This window comes from Cupressus sempervirens, chromosome 9, assembly GCF_028749045.1.
Source record: "Cupressus sempervirens isolate cs-2001-9-10 chromosome 9, ASM2874904v1, whole genome shotgun sequence".
NCBI classification, from domain to species: domain Eukaryota; kingdom Viridiplantae; phylum Streptophyta; class Pinopsida; order Cupressales; family Cupressaceae; genus Cupressus; species Cupressus sempervirens.
The window spans coordinates 769,021,255-769,039,365 of record NC_143126.1 but is presented as its reverse complement, the minus strand read 5'-3'; the positions used below and the strand labels follow the sequence as shown (position 1 = coordinate 769,039,365).

The 18,111-nt window shown below is 38.3% G+C and overlaps 1 protein-coding gene across 1 annotated transcript in view; it reads left to right on the top strand.

Moving 5' to 3' along the window:
* The first annotated feature begins 5,884 nt into the window (after window positions 1-5,884).
* Window positions 5,885-18,111, top strand: part of PP2-A15 (phloem protein 2-A15) — a 34,632-nt gene continuing 22,405 nt past the window's right edge. The window contains exon 1 of the mRNA XM_089802024.1: window positions 5,885-6,312. Within this exon, the coding sequence (XP_089658150.1) occupies window positions 5,995-6,312 (318 nt within the window). The 5' untranslated portion in view covers window positions 5,885-5,994. The remainder of the gene's footprint in view (window positions 6,313-18,111) is intronic.

Sequence of the window (18,111 nt, the reverse complement as noted above, 5' to 3'; positions counted from 1 at the left end):
TCCTCAACAAACCTCCCAAGACACTGAGGTACAAATTGTGGGCTCCACTGAGATGAAAACCACAAAAGGAGAGCCTCCAAAGAGGGAAAGAACCCTGGAGAGGAGTGATAAGGGGAAAGTGGTGGCAAAACAAACTCCTTCATCCTCAAGAGGTGGGCCCTCAGTGGAACGAGTCATGAGGTATTTGTGAAAGGAAATGATAAGAAGTAAAAAGCCATAGTTCACCACCAATGAAGAGGACATGATTGAGTTGGTGGAAGTTCTGACCAAACCTAAGTCCCATTCAAGAGAAGCAAGAGCATTAGCTTTTATCAAAAGCGATTGGAATCAAGATTTATTCGCACAAGTGGCTATCCCTCCTTCTGATGTAGACGTAGGAGATCTAGGCCTACACGACTATCAGATCAGAGAAATTATGCTCGAGAAGCCCACATTCGATATCGCTAGGTTGATGGTCACAATGGGGATAAAAGAGGTCTTTAAAACCTTAGAGTAAGAAAGGGCAAAACTCAGAACACTTTGTAAGCAAAACGAAGTCCTAAAAGGATATTTAGCTAAAGTTGTTGGTCTCTTGGATCCATAACACCCCGAGGAGACTCTTAATGTTGCACTAGACAAGAGATGGAGGAGGTGCACACTTGGATCCATTTTTGAAATTCTATTAGCAATGGCAGGAAAGTTTTGAGGAAAAGGGCGTCCTAATCATCTGAGGAAATCTTAAGCTACTACATGCTACACAGGAAAATGTAGACAAGATGGTAGCAATTTTGAAGCAAGATTTTAGTATTATGGATGAAGTACGTGCTTGGAGTAAAGATTTATAGGTATTACAAGCCAAAAAGGATAGAGGTACAGGATTCTAGTAGATGTATATACAGTAGAGGAGTTAGAGTAAATTGATGATTGGATTGAGAAAATAGCAGATAGTAATAAAGTAATGGAAACATTACATGTAGAGATCCATTGGCTCAAGAACCAAGCTCGAGAGCAAATTTTGGAGGTAGAGAAACATTATAGCAATGAGTGTTTGAATATTTTTGACGATGATGAGCGGGAGAAATTAATGAGAGAAGTTCCAAAATATTTATGAAGAAGCTTCTAGTGATGACGACATTCGATAGGCCTTCAAAATAGAAGAAGCCTTGCTAGAGTTGGATACAAAACTCAGAGATTTTGCTGATACCCATATTGAATTAGACAACTACAGAAAAAAGTCAAAGATAAGTATGATGCTTTAGATCTATTGGATGTGGGTAAGATTATGGAGATTATTGAGAAGTTCAAGGGCAAACATCCAAATATAGCTTTGGTGTGAAGAGGGACAAAACCCATAAGCCATAATTTCAATTTTGACACTCAGTAGAAATTTGCAATTTTGGACCTTTGAGGTGAGCTAGTGAGCTACCGCATAGGTGTGCTGGTACGCAAGTGTGCAGGTGCACTTTTTTAGAGGTGCGCTGACAGTTAACTGCTAGTTCCAAAAATAGAGCTTTCCATGCATTAAAAATGCATTCTAACAGTAGTTTAACTTTGACAAAAACCCAGTGAAGGATTAACTTCTATTTTTGACACTTCTAGACACTTCCACTTAACTTAAGGCTCTCTTCTTCTTATTTTCTCATAAACTATTTGTTTATGACATGTAAAGGCTCATGCATCCAATTAATGAATATAAACTGGATGGAGTCCTACTAAGCATCTGTTAGATTTTTTAGCTTGTATATAATTAGTTTGTTTTATTAATATAAAGCATATTATTGCATGAAGAGACCTATCACTCTCAGCACAAATTGAGGAGATGATTTCTTATAAATACAACATTGTAACATGTAATCAGGACCGCTGTTATTTTGCAATGAAACTATGCTTTTGGTGCTCGCATTTGGAGTGTAGTGATTCTTGCCTAAATGTGTCATATTTTCGTGAATTTATGTTCATGGAATTATGATTGAGCCAAAAGTTTATTGCTTTGTTTCTGGTTGTGTGATCTTTTAATTTTGGTGTTTGCTATGGTTTTACGAATTCTGCTAATGTATCTAGCTTGAGAAGAAATCACCAAATTATACCTACATAACTCTTTGTCTTGCATGAGTGCACTTTTCATGACCTTGTAATTTGATGGAGAGAGAAACATCATATGGTTATTAAGTTTCCCATCAATGATTGCATCAATGGAATCTAGGAAGCATTGCTCTTGTTTTCATTGGTTACCTAGTGATTTCTTTGAAAGCTTAACTCGTAGATGTGTTGTCTTTTGTAGCTTATGTCCATTAGGATCTTAGGCTTGTAAAGAAGGAGACCTTTGTCTTAGATGAGTTGATTGGGACTCAAAGTCTTTGTTTTTTTACAACAACGTGATTTTGTATAAGAGAATTCTTCAAAATAAGGATATGACTAAGTTAGATGATCTTGATGGTTCTTTCCTTTTCTTGGCCATCTTTTAGCTATCAATCATTATGACATTTTTATAAAGGAGGCAATTGTCATAATCCATGAACTCATAATGAATGTCATTTTCCTTGAATTTCCATAGGCATAACAGTAGTCTGAGTATTATTTTGAACTAATAACATGTCACATTAGAGGAATTTTATAAACTATTTTTACATTAGAGGACTTTTATAACTCATGAAACTATCTCTCTCAAGAAAGGTTAAATGACAATATGTAAGAAGAATAACTCAACCTATATGAGATATTTTGATCTAGATGGGTCCTCAAGATTAAACTCAAGAGTTTAAACCTACACATAATATATTTGCCCACAGATAACCCTAGCACCATATTGAAGGATATCCTTGGCATGATCTACATATTGGAGAGGGCAAGCAACATGCCCTCTTTTGAGTTCTCTCAAATTTTCAATCTCCTAGCCCCTGTTCTTGTTAGAAGTAGTAATCTTTCTTTGGTTGTATTTATTTATTAAATGGGATAAACCAAGGTATCCCTTATGTATTGTTTATTTGTCCTCTAGTCCACATGTAATGAACATGTCATTCTTGTCTTATTCTCCACTTGTGAGGACAACTCATTTTTTGTATTTCCTTTAATAAGGAAAATAGATATTCCTCCTTAAGAGGATATTGACACTTTGCACACACTTATTATGAATGGTGACATTTATAGAAATGGGAGTTACACATGCAAAGACATGTAACTCCTTTCTCATCTCTTTAAAAGAAGTGCTTCTCTCTCTCATTTTCATCTAGTCTCCATTATTCACACCAAGTTTTTGATGCTATTGTAAATGAGCTATTTTGCTCCATTTCCTCTCTCTCTCTCTCTCTCTCTCTCTCTCTCTCTCTCTCTCTCTCTCTCTCTCTCTCGCATTTTCCTCATTCATAATACTTACAAGGAATTTTCTTTGCTTTCCCCTTATCAAATCCTTGTCTCTTGTGTTGCTTCCTCATTGGTATTGCTCCATTGATCTTGTATCATTTGTATGGTAAAAGTCTTCTTGCTCTCTTGGATTAAATCTATTATTTCATGCTATTTCATTTTATTATATTTTATCATTTCAATCACTTTTTCTTACATTTCTCCTAATTTGCTTTACCTCATTTATAAAAATCACTTTTAAATGAAATGTTCCTTACGAAAACAAAATCACAAATCTATGTTGATATTCCACCATGCATGCAATGACATAATCAACAAGTGTAACTTCTACAACTATATCTTAAATCTCACTCATGTTCTCCATTAACCTATTATCCATGTTTGCACCTCAATATGACTCGTTTATTTTTGATCAACAACTTCAACTACATGTGTGCCATTTTCCAATACTTCATTCTCAACTAGTGCAAAGCTTTAATATTCACTAACACTTTATCACCTCCTCCTTTCCTCACTTCTTACTTGATTTTCATTGTTAAAATCCTCTATCTTGAGAAAAAAACTAGCAATGTTGTGCCCTAACCTTGAAAACTAGTAAATGATTCTCCATGAAGCTTTAATATTGGGTTTTGCATGGCAACCTTAGCTAAAAAAATTATGTGAATACTATTGCATGCTAGTTCAAAACTTGGTCCAGAGAAAGTTCTTTGGCTTGTTTGCTTTGTTTGCTATTAAGTGAGAACCTTTGTCAAAGACCAAGTAAAGTACACTAAAATTCCTAAATATCCTCTTCAACACACCTTATGTCGCCTTGTGTCTTTAAGCATCTTCGTCACTATAATAATCTTACTTTTAGGCACTTTATTAAAAACTTCAAGAATTATTTTTTATAGGTAATGAATGGAAGCTAAGATTAATTATTATTATTTGTTAAAATTAATTTTGGTAATTGTTAAGCTCAAGTAGACTTGAATCCAAGACCTCCCTGATGATAGGTTTCCACTATTATTAATTGTTGATTATATGTATAGTTATGGAAGGCATGCCTTCTAATTAACCCTTGTACATTAAAGAACACATGTAGAGGAAGGAATGCCTTCCTACAAGTCAGTCACTCATAAAGTGAGGGCGATTGTAGAACTTTTGTATTACAAAGATGTTCTATCCCAAGGGTTTACTTCCCCATTCTTTTTCCCCAGTTCTTGCGCTTTGAACAAGGTCTCATGTAAAATTAATTTCAAATTAATAAAATGCAAGGCCTAGTCCTACTATCTATAAAAAAAGAAACTCAACAATTTCAATATCCTCTAATTTCATTGTTAAAAAAAAAATCATATTAGCCTTCTTTTAAATTAAAAACAATCATTTTTTAGTTATGTCTTTATATTATTCAAGAAAATCAATAATAAATTTGTATATCCTTTTAATCTTCCTTTTATCTTTTGTGCTTTCCATAAATACCAACAAGTGAATAAACAAGTCAAGTCAAGATGCTCTTGATTTCTTAGTGAAGTTAAATGCTTCTAATCTATAGGATTTTTTTTTTTTTTTTGAAAACAAGAGCCCAAAACATTGGATTCATGTCCTAATAGACTTTAACAAAATAAATATTTTAGTAGGATATTAGACATCACTTAGAGATATTTCACCATAAGACTTATACTTCCTTTTTGTTAGATGGCTAAAATGATCCTCTAAAATTTAGAAATAAAAAACAAGACAATTATAACTTGACACAAAAAATTATACTTTTAATATTTATCATTACTTCCTTATATATCATTACAAAATTACTTCCTTGTTTCTTTTTATCTCTACTCCAAAACTTGCTATAAAAATCTCGCGAAATAACTTCTGTATCCTCTTTACGCTTATCCTGTTCACTTATCTCTTACAAATAGCTAAGATGATTCCTTGATCAGGTTATGGATAGATAGATAATAAACTATCCAATGAAAATTAAAAACTCTCTAATCTTCGACAAAAATCATGCCATTTATGAAGATTGAAATACCTGGTCAACCACTGATCTGGAAAGGGATAATTTTTCTACGCGTGATGCCTTGCTGGAAGCAATCTGCGAAGCTCAATGTGGTCTCCATCGTCTTTCTTTGTCTTGCCCGCAACCCAGATTTTTCATTTGTCACAGATATTCTCTTTATTTTAAATGTGGCCCTGAAGCAACCAAAGATTCTTCTCTGTATAAACCCTACATAATAACATTCTAAAAATTAAAATCGATTATATAAATTCGTCTGTGGGGACCTGTCCAATTTGCCTGATTTTTTCACAACTGGTTCTAGAAGTTGCAATCGGAGGACAAAAGTCAGGCTGTCGTTTTAGGTAGGACTGGCGTAACCATTCTAGGCCGTGGCTTTGTGGGAACGGAACAGCTACAGTAGCTGCTTTATCAAAACCTCCAAAATAGTGATTAAATTCCTCCAAGTTTGACCTTAGAACGGTTGGTCGATGCGAGAGTAATACAACTAATTGAAGTAGACCACAGCTTAGCTATATACAGCCAGTACCGATCTACGCAACACCTAATTTTCAACAATTAAAAAGAAAATTAGTTTTCCGTAGTTGCCCGTGAGAATGTAAGGGAATAAGCGGTTTTTCGCTGAAGAAAAGCTTGAATTTTTGGTCTTCTGATTAATGGGGGCGAACCTTTCTAGGGTTTATGAAGGAGACGACGGGAGACCGCCTGTAGCTTATCCTGGATTGGCTGATATACCAGAGAATTGCATAGCGGGGATTTTCAGGCATTTGAATCCTCTTGATATCTGTAAGCTCGCACGGTTGAATAGAGCTTTTAAAGGGGCGGCTTCATCCGATTTAGTATGGGCCGAGAAGTTGCCGGTGTGTTATCAGGATATGCTTTCGAAATTGCCCTTGTCCAAGGGTCAATTTCTGCCGAAAAAGGAGATTTATGCTCTTCTCTGCAAACCCATTTCTCTGGACAATGGAACCAAGGTGGTTTATTTTATTTGGATTGTTCTTGATCTTCGTGGTGAATGTTTCATAATTTTTCATTGGATTTGATTTTTAATAATTTTTCCCTAAATTTTGGTGATAAATGCGAAGAATTAGCTTGAATATTTTTTTATGCCCAGTGCAAATTTTTTAATTAAAATGACACTATATATTGTCCTTGATCATTTATTGATGCCTATGATGAATTCGCGTGAATTTTTAGATAGTTATGGTGAAATTATTTCGAAGCTTTTAATTCCCAAGTTGAAATTACGCAGTCGTTTTGATAATTAAGTTGGGGTTTCTCATTATCTGACCGTGCTAACATATTTTGAAGTTTCCAATGTCAAACTAAACTTTTCTGAAACATTATGGTGTTCTTTTCCTGCGTGTTTTGAACTTCCTTCTTGTAAAGAAGAATTATACTGTGATTCACGACTTCTGGCCATATCCACTGGTAAATATATTCGATTTTCTTTTCCTGGATGAATTTTTTGTATGAAGAGTTTTAACGGCTGAAGATGAAATATAATTGTTTGTTTTCGATACCCATAAGCCGTTTTTAGCTGTCCAAGATGGCCCCTCGTAAATGTTTGGATAACAATGGCGAGTTGTCGTTATGTGATGGAAAATTGATTTTTTCTTGATTTTTCTGTCTGGGCGCAAATGAAAACTCAATTTGTAAATTGAAGAAACAATCTCTTATTTTCACTTTTCTGCTCGGAGGATCACATATTTAGACTAAAAAGAGCCGTAATGATTTTTTTTGTTCAAAGGGTCTAAATTATAGGTTCTGAGGGCCAATCTTCACAGCTTTTCTGCTCTATGGATCGTGGTCAGCTGGGTTTGATCTAGAAGTTTTAATAGCTAATATTTCCAATTTTCTTTTTTTTTGTTATTTTTTCCAACCTCACTTGCCAGTCAAGTAGTAGATCCACCTTATCTTTGTTTTCAGTTTGCTCTGTGGTCTAAAAGTAAAAGACATGTCATCTAGTTTTTGATTTTCATAGCTGCTTTGAGTCTCGAATCAATGAGCAGTTTTATTATTGATGATTTAGAACAATATTGTAGGATATTTTTTTCCCCACATTTTTTGAACTGGGTAAAGATAATTTTATGAACGCATTGTTTAATAGCTAGATAGATGCATATATTTAAGGGAGCTGCAACGTGAGAGTGCATACAGAATTTTAAGAACATAAATCCAGCTATTCATATCCTGCTGCTGGATCACAGAGTGTGATTCGAAATGTTGATGCAAAAATATGGCACACAATTGAATCCAGAATACGCATCTTCATACTTTATCTGATTGTGGAAATCTGTTCTTGTCAACATAAATCCATTTTTTCTCCTCCAGCTATTCATATCCTGATGATGGATGACAAAATGTGATTCGAGATGTTGATGCAAAAATATGGCACACAATCGAATCCAGAATACAAATCTTCATACTTTATCTGATTGTGGAAATCTGTTCTTGTCAACATAAATCCATTTATGGCATAAAAAGATTAGGACATCCAATATACAAATTTTCAGAATTTCTCCAGAGATATCATCCTGCATCAGTACAGGCAGTTAAAAATTAAAATGATATGAAATTGAAAGGAATGAGCAGTTCTTTCTGCTTTATTAGATTTGGTATCTGACGGTAGGGTACATTGCCTTTTCAAGACACGTATTGATCGAGTAATATTGGACTCAGGATATGAGGGAACCATTGAATTTGATAAGTTTTTGAACTTTCAACATCATTCTGCCTTTTTTGACGTTTCCTACTTCACTGAACTGTCATTTTTATTTTAACTCACAACTAACTATTCGGTTTGGGCACAGAGAATTGTCAAAGGAGAAGGTAGCTTGGTACATTAATGGTTTGAGATTCAATATCCAAGATGAGGTTGGTATGTTGAAGATTGATTTGGTTGAGGATGCTTATCAGTATACCCTGAAGGTAGAAGATGAGTTGAAGAGGAAAAGTCAAGGTAATGCTAGCGGAAAGGAGAAGTAGGATAGCTTGGCAAAAGCTAAACCAAGTGATGAAGAAGAACCAAACCCTGTTGAATAGAAGAGGAGGACATGTGGAGGTGAGTTTAGAGGTACTTGCTACAGATGTGGTGAAGCAGGGCATAGATCATTTCAATGCCCTTATGGTAGGAGAGCTGTTGTTGTGAAGGAGGTTGAAGTTCAGGACAGTCAACTTGAGCTAGGAGAGAGTTTGCTAGCTTGGTGAGTGCTAATTGGTTAGAGGACAATGGAATCTTGTGAGAAGGACTAGTTTGTTTAAGACTTGTTGTAAGTCTGGTGGTAAAATCTGCAATGTGATTGTGGATGGTGGTAGTACTGATAACCTTGTTGCTAAGGAGATGGTTCAGAAACTTGGTTTGAGGAGAGTGACACATCCTTATCCTTATAAGGTTGGCTGGTTGTAAGGTGAGCATGCTTTGGAAGGGAGGGAGTAGTGCCTTGTTGATTTCCAGATTGGGTAGTATAAGGATCAAGTGTTGTGTGATATTGTGGACATGAATAGTTGTCATGTGTTGCTTGGTAGACCTTGGCAATATGATTGCAGGGCTGTGCATGATTGTGTCAAGAATGTGTTTACAATTGTGAAAGGTGGCAGGAAGCATTCCCTAATTTCTTTGCAGAATGAAGAGCTCAATAGGAGGAACTTGAGTATTGGCAGCCAAGATGAGTTGGTAGATTTTGAGAGAGTTAGAGATCAGCAAGGAAAGCAGACCTGTGGAACACTGACAATGGATGTGAGGAAGCAGAAGAAGATCCAGAGAAAGAGTGTACAAGTTGAGGACTTGGAGGATATGTATGTGAAGAACCAGTTTGGGATTTATGTGTTGAATCCCAGAAGATGTTCTTCTAGCTATTGAGAACATCTTTTCGAACCTAGGGTGTTTGATGCAGGAGCATCCTAGAGTTGTTAGCAATCCTGCATGTTGGAGGAATTTTGGCTAGGAGTTGTCGACACGGTCACCAAAGAAGTGGTGCTTGGTCACTTTTGGGTATAGTTTTGGCCAAGGAGCTCGGTAATTGAAGGGGCTCGATCGTTGTTGGAGTTCGACATCTTCTATTGCTCGACACTCACTGTGTTCTCGACATGTATTGGTTGCTTGTCATGTAATGGTTGCTTAGCATTGCTTGGGAGTTTGCTAGCACTCAGTAGTGTGTTGGTGCTGACTGGAGTTCTTGCGGATCTTCTTGATCGAGTTGGAGCATTTAATGCATGTAGCGTGTGATCGTGACATGAATCGATTTAGGAGTTTGTGTAGACCTATTTAGGTCTTGGTTGTATCTCCTATATGCATTTAATTTGTGTTGTAAGCCTTTGAAGGCATTTTGGTATTTAATATCTGTTGGAGGCCGACTTGTGGCTTAGTTGGGTGTAAGTAGGGGTTCTTGTGGAGTCTTTAGGCATTCATTTCATTCGGAGGAGTGGATCAGTGATTGTCATCCAGCTTGGAGAAGAGGATGAAGGGTAGGAGCAAATTTTGAAAAGGCTAGTAGCTGTGGCTTGGAAAACTAGGATATTGCTTGGTGGGGCTTGCGAGCACAAGTTAAGATTTCCTTGGAGGTTTCTACAAGAGTGTGGATTTGGGCTAGTTGGGATTAGTGTTTGGATTGGATCTTGAGGGATCTCACATAACTATTATTGTGATTGTTGTTGTATTTGGCCCTAACCAGGAAGGCCTTGCAGCCCGACACATTGCATGTAATCAGCGATTTTATGAATAAAGAGTTGTGATTTGGTATCAGATCTTACATTGTTATTGTGTTTCCGTTGTGTGGTTATTTGCTGGGGCCTTTGGGGATTCTCTTGCTTTGCATTGCATCAAATATTACTTGATGGGTCCACCTTCTATTTGGCCACCAAGGGATTGCAAATTCATCTTTTGCGTGACCACCAATGAACTGTGCCAAGACTTCTTAATCTTCCTTACACACCCTTTAATAAAGGCATATCGATTCTTATTATTATTATATAATGGCCCACAGGAAATATCATAGACTTGGTCTTAATGTTCTCTGTAAATAGATCTTGGTCAAAGCCGAACACTTCTTTACCTTCTATTAAGCACTTAAAAATATGCATTGTCGAAGCGAGTAGAAATTGAATCCAAAAATGCTCTTGCTTTGCAATTTGTATTAGGGTTAGAGCAAACTCTCATCAACCTCTGTGCAAATTATGGTTGCATGAGATCTACGCTATGCATCGGTTTGAACACTTGCAGTCTGCTCGAAAGCAAAGAGCAGTGAGAAAACCCCATCGTGAGCCCAATAGACAATGTAATGAGATTGTGGATGGAGAGTCTATGGAGAATGAAGGCCTGTAAGAGTTGAGAGATGTTGAAGGAGGTAGATGGCGAATTCCTCGTTTGATTCTAGTATGACCAAATAGGCATCGATCTCCTCTGAGATTTGGGCGCATCTGCCAAGAGCTCCATTATCTCATCTATTTTTCTTAGTCTCATGACCTTCTGACTAGGGTTGTAGGTCTGCTGTCCAGATAATTTCAAGCCTTGTCAACACCAATCATTGCACTCTTAGTTAGCCCTCATTAGCCTTTGTCGATCTATGGAACATAAAAATAATTGAGCTATGAAATTCATACAAACATGTGAACCTCATACAAGAATATGTACTTCATACAAGCCTCCAAAGGATTACAGGAGCAGGTCACATAAATCACATTATTATTGCTAAAGGAAGTGGATCTTTGCTGAGGATGTAATGTCCCCCACTTAGCTAGTTTGGAGGGATGTTGTCGTTAGCCCATTTTGGTATGGTCCCGAGGGCTAACCAGGACTTCTAAAGGGATCCTGAGGTTATTTGGCCTAGTGAAATTTAATTACAGGCCAAATGGAGTTCGTTTGTTGGGTTTTCAGAAAGACTTAATATTTTTAGTAAGCCAATAAGGGGATGCAGTGCTTTCAATTTTCAATGACAGGATGAGATGCGTTCTGTTGGGCTTTTTCTGATGAGCTATTATATGTGAGATTTTGAGTTTATTTGGTATATTATTTTAATATTTGAAGTTACAACGGTAAAGTGACTATTTAAATTAAATATTATAATGTTTCATAAAGTCACTTTATAAAAAATCAAGAGTCCCCCTTTTGAGTACATACATGGACTTTGTAAAAAGAAAAAAAAGAAGTAATATTAAAACTCATGTATTATCCCACATTGGCAAGACGGAAGCGTGAGCAAGTGAGGAAGGGATTAAAAGAAAGAGGATAGCTCTCATTTAGGCATGCTTGGAAATATCAAAGAAATTGGAAAATTTTGTGGAGATTATGTCTCAATAGTTTGAAGGACGAAATCCCCTCAAGCTGGAAATCTTGACACCATTGAAAGATATGGTCTTGAGATTCAACATGGTAGCAGTCTGAAAAAAACAGATATGAAAAAGCAGCCTGAAAAAGCGGAACCGAAAAAGCAGGCGAAAAAAGCAATCCGTAAAAGCAGTTCAAAAAGCGGATCTGAAAAAGCAGTTCGAAAAAAGCAAAGCAGAAGGGGCAGCATTGGAGGAAATTATTACAGCCATCTACAACTAGGTTCTTTGTTATGTATTGTTTTTTAGGGTGTTATAAGCTTTCAGTTGTAAATGTGCATTATACCAGCATTATCATTTTGTAATCCATGTAAATGCCAAAGTTTTGGCCATATTTCATGAGCATTGTAATTTTCATTGCAATTAAGAAGATAATAGTTGCTGGTGCCATTTAAACAATTTAATATCATTATTTATTAGCTAGTTAGTTTGCATACCAACTGTTTGTAAAAATGCCAGTTGGCTGTAGGTGTTCATTTCTCATGCTTAGATCATATATATGCACTGAATATTGTCAAAATTAGTAGCACACTCATGTTAGGTCATTGTGTAGTCCATTGTAGTCTTCTAGCACAAGATTTTCATTGATGCAAATTGAAGAAAAAGTCATTTGAAGCTAGTTGAAATACTATATCAGTCATACGTCCCTTGCATGTGAATTGTTTGATGAAATTCTTTGAGCTTTCATCAGCATTTTTTGAGGGCAGATTAGAGGTGGGTTATTAGAGTGGTACCAGAGCTATAAGTCCTGCCATCCTGTGGAGGTCTTATAGGGAATTTGGAACAGCCAGATAGAGGGGAAAGTGTTTGACGAAATGTCAAAACACTAAAATCAGAGCATTTCTGTTTGAGCATGCGACAGGGGCCTTATAATTTCCACAATACCAGAGCAAGACAGTAAGATTTCAGACTTGCAGAACAAACAGTCTAGTTCATCCGTGCAGGTGGACATAGAATCCAGTCATATAAACACAGAGTAGGTATTCTTTGATCAAGACGACAATATGGGAGATAGGAATGCTCGGGATCTTGGAGAGGAAAGATTCTTATAGTTATTAGAGACCTTGGCACAGGGACAGCGATTAGCAGAACAGAGGGCACAGGAACAAAATCAGAGAATGGAGCTTATGATGCAGATGATGGCTTGTCAAATGGGGTTGAATGCTAACAAGGGTGGAGGAAATAATCAGAATGGTAATAATCAAAATGGTAACAATCAGAATGGGAATAATCAGGATGAGACACATAATGGAGGTGAACAAGTTTGGAACAATTTCGGTCATGCTCCCCAGCAAGCTAGGACAGTGAGTTCAAGGCCCATGATTCCCACATTTCCTCCTAGAGCCCCAGAGCAGCCCGTACCAGAGCCCCAGAGCACTGATATAGAGGACCAGTTGAGAAGAGATTGGGAAGCCGGAGGTCCAGATTTTACTGCTGCAATTACCTTTAGGGAGTATATGGATGTGCGGATGAAACATATGCCACGTGGACATGACAGGAACCAGAGCTACGAGCTACGGAAGAAAGTAGGGAAACTTCAGTTACCATATTATGATGGCTCGGGGAAGTCTACAGCAAGAGCTTGGGTTCAAAAGCTTGATACATACTTTCAATTGAACCCTATGCCTGAGGAAGAAGCTATTAAGTATGCAACAATTCATCTGGATGGGTTAGCACACGAGTGGTGGCATCATGGTATGGTCACTATGGGTCATGCACACATTAACTCATATGTGGAGTTTATAGAGAGACTGATTGAACGTTTTGATAGGAAGGATCCAGAACTCCATTTCAAGGAGTTAGCTCAGCTTAAACAATGAGGATCATTGGAAACATACATTTTAGAATTTCAGAAACTAGTAGTGTTAGTAACAGATGTATCTGAATGGAGGATACTGGTTCTATTTATGGATGGGTTAGCTGATCCGTTGAGAGGGTGGATTAAAGCTCTCAACCCTCCCACTTTGCAGGAAGCCATTAAGAAAGCTCGTGAAATGGATTCCTCTTCAGCTTCTGAAAATAAATTCCAGGCAAAGAGTTTCCCTTCGAGGAAAGATAAGGACAGTAAACCTTTTCATATAGAGGGTCAGCCACCTAAGGAGGAAAGTAAGAGGTTGGACAATGAGACACTTAATGATCTCAGAAAGAAGAAGCTTTGTTTTCATTGTAGGGAGCCTTGGGATTTGTCACATAAGTGTCCATTGAAAGCAAAAGCTAAACAAATGGAGTACTTTTCAGCCGAAGAGTCAGTGGATGGAGATTCAGAGAAGTCATCAGAATCAGATGGAGATGATAATTCTTCACATGAGGAAGCACACATTGATAGCACGATAGATCAGTTGTCCAGTATACAGGAGGCCGTCACTTTCAAAGTTAGGGGAACTTTGGATGGACAAAGATTTGTGGCACTCATTGATACAGGGGCAACACATAACTTCATTGATGAAAGGTTTGTGACACACAGAGGGCTACATACAGAAGAGCATAGGGGATTTAAGGTGATGGTTGCCGACGGCTTCAAAATCGACTGTACCAAGAAAATCTCCAACTTGCAGCTTCGTTTGGGAGATTATGACATGGTGGGAGATTTCTTTGTTGTCAACACTGGTGATCAGGATATGGTGCTTGGGATGAATTGGATGAAATCTCTGGAAGAGTTTACATTTAACTTACAGAAAATGGAAATGAGGTTTGAGGCCAATGGTAAGAAGATAGTACTTAGAGGTTTGTCAGATGGGAGACTACGAGTGATGTCACTCAAGCGGATGCAGAGTTTCTTCAGACACGACCAGGTGCAGGGGACAACAGAGTTCAGAGTAATGCCTGAGGTGACAGAGCAACATAAACATGAGTATCCACCTGATGTACAAAAAATAATAACCAAACATACTAAGGTGTTTGGTGAGATACCTCCAGGGAGACCCCCGGATAGGGGAATCGAGCATGTTATTGAGTTAGAGGAAGGGGCTAAGCTAGTCATCATCACACCCTACCGCCATCCAAAGAGATATAAAGATGAAATAGAAAAGGCAATCAAGGAGTTGATTGACATGGGGCACGTACGACCAAGCAAGAGTCCTTTCGCTTCTTCAGTAGTATTGGTGAAGAAGGATGGTACAATGAGGATGTGCATTGATTATAGAGAACTAAACAAGAAGACAATCAAGAACCGATACCCTATTTCGCGCATTGATGAGCTTATTGATGAATTGCACGGTGCCTGCTACTTCTCTAAGATTGATTTGAGATCCGGCTACCACCAAATACGGGTTAGAGAGGTGGATGTGGAGAAGACAACTTTTAGATGCCACTATGGACATTTTGAGTTCTTAGTCATGCCTTTTGGGTTGACTAATGCCCCCGCCACTTTCCAGTCCTGTATGAATAGAGTATTCAGAGATCAGTTCAGGAAGTTTGTGTTGATCTTTTTTGATGATATACTGATATACAGTCGTACTTGGGAGGAACATTTGAAGCATATTGATGCAGTGCTCAACATTCTAGAGAAGGAGTCATTATATGCCAAGATGAGTAAATGCGAGTTCGGGATGACAGAGTTGCTTTATCTAGGGCATATTATTAGTGCAGGAAGTGTTCGGGTTGACCCAGACAAGATCAGGGCCATTCTAGATTGGCCACCGCCGAGGAACATTTCACAACTCAAGGGATTTCTTGGGCTTTGCGGGTTCTACCGTAGATTTGTGAAGGGATTTTCACAGATAGCAGCACCACTTACAGATTTGACATGGAGAGACAGTTTCAAGTGGTCAGAGAAGGCTCAGGATTGTTTTGACAGTTTCAAGGAGCTGATGAGTACATGCCCTGTTTTAGCCATTCCAGATTTCACCAGGCCTTTTGAGCTGTAGTGTGATGCCTCAAGAGAGGGCGTAGGAGCTGTCCTCATGCAGGACAAACATCCCATCGCATATGAGAGTAGGAAATTATGAGGTGTTGAGAGAACTTACAGCATCTATGACAAAGAAACGCTAGCAATCATGCACGCGCTAGCTAAGTTCAGGCAATACTTAGCAGGGAGCCGATTCACAGTAAAAACAGATCATAACAGCTTGAAACATTTCCTTGGACAGAAGGATCTTAATGACAAGCAACAAAAATGGGTGAGTAAGTTACAGGCTTATGATTTTGACATAGTCTATGTCAAAGGGAAGAAAAATATCGTCTCAGATGCTTTATCCAGAAGGCCTCATTTGCTTGCTGTTGGGATAGTCATGGACGATTGGAGAGAGTTGATCTTGGCAGAGTATGCCAAGGATAGTTGGGCATCTAGTGTTATTGAAGGAACTATTCAGGATAGTCGATACACTGTTGTAAATGGTTTGATCATCTACAAGGAAAGGATTTATTTAGTACCCGGGTCTGCTATGAAGTAGAAGATTTTGAGGGCATTTCATGATTCACCATTGACAGGACATCCCGGATTCTTTAAGACATATCGGCAAGTGAGAGAGCGCTTCACTTGGAAAGGAAAAACAGAGGTGCTTCAGTTTGTTAGGGAGTGCCCAGTATGTCAGCAGAACAACCAAGAACATTCCTTTCCAGGTGGTTTACTACAGCCCCTACCCATACTAGAGAAGAAGTGGGATAGCATTTCCATGGATTTCATCACAGGCCTCCCCAAGGTACAGGGTCGAGATTGTATTTTTGTTGTGGTAGACAGATTGACGAAATTTGCACATTTCTTTGCGATTTCGTCCACATATTCAGCAATACAGACATCAGAGCTATTCTTTCGAGAGGTATTTAGATTACATGGGATGCCACGGAACATAGTCAGCGACAGGGATAGTAGGTTTATGAGCCACTTTTGGCAGGAGTTGTTCAGGTTGTGTGGAACAGAGCTAACTCTGAGTACCAGTTACCACCCCCAAATTGATGGGCAGACAGAGATAGTGAATAAATGGGTTGAGGGGTACCTTCGAAACTACATTTCAGGAGAGCAGAAGGCTTGGGTGAAGTGGCTGCATCTAGGGGAGTACTGCTATAATACCTCTTTCCATATGTCTATTCAAATGCCCCCTTTCATGGCACTATACGGGTATGATGCTCCTAATTTTCTGGATTTGTTATTTGGGGACAGTAGGGTGCCTAAGGCCAAGGATATATTGCAGGAGTGTCAGGACATTATGCGATCCTTGAAGGAAAATTTGCAAAGGGCACAAAATTAGCAGAAGCAATATGCTGATCAGCACAGGGTTGAGAGATCTTTCGAGGTAGGAGACATGGTGTACCTCATGTTACAGCTGTATAGACAATCCTCTCTCAAGAGGAGTGGAGCAGAGAAATTGAAGCCACACTACTAGGGACCATTCAAAGTAATCAGGAGAGTGGGTGAAGTAGCTTATGAGTTGGAACTGCCTGCAGATAGTAAAGTGCATAATGTGTTCCATGTGTCACACCTTAAGAAGGCATTGGGGCATAATGTGGTGCCTTCAGTATTATTGCCACCTCTCGATGATGAGGGAAAGCTTATCTTGATTCCCGAGGCTATACTTGACACCAGGGAGAGGGTGCTTTGTAGGCAGACTATCAGGGAGTACCTAGTAAAGTGGAGGAACCTACCAGTTGAGGATGCGACATGGGAGGCAGAGGAGATTATTCAGCATCCTGAGTTGAGATTGCTTGGGGACAAGCAATTTCAAGAGGGGTGGATTGTAATGTCCCCCACTTAGCCAGTTTGGAGGTATGTTGTCGTTAGCCCATTTTGGTATGGTCCCGAGAGCTAACCAGGACTTCTAAAGGGATCCCGAGGTTATTTGGCCTAGTCAAATTTAATTACAGGCCAAATGGAGTTCGTTTGTTGGGTTTTCGGAAAGACTTACTATTTTTAGTAAGCCAATAAGGGGATGCAGTGCCTTCAATTTTCAGTGACAGGATGAGATGCATTCTGTTGGGCTCTTTCTGATGAGCTATTATATGTGGGATTTCGAGTTTATTTGGTATATTATTTTAATGTTTGAAGTTACAACGGTAAAGTGACTATTTAAATTAAATATTATAATGTTTCATAAAGTCACTTTATAAAAAATCAAGAGTCCCCCTTTTGAGTACATACATGGACTTTGTAAAAAGAAAAAAAAGAAGTAATATTAAAACTCATGTATTATCCCACATTGGCAAGACGGAAGCGTGAGCGAGGAAGGGATTAAAAAAGAGAGGATAGCTCTCATTTAGGCATGCTTGGAAATATCAAAGAAATTGGAAAATTTTGTGGAGATTATGTCTCAATAGTTTGAAGGACGAAATCCCTTCAAGTTGGAAATTTTGACGCCATTGAAAGATATGGTCTTGAGATTCAACATGGTAGCAGTTTGAAAAAAGCAGATACGAAAAAACAGCCCAAAAAAGCAAAACCGAAAAAGCAGGCGGCAAAAGCAATCCGTAAAAGCAGTTCAAAAAGCGGATCCGAAAAAGCAGTTCGAAAAAGCAAA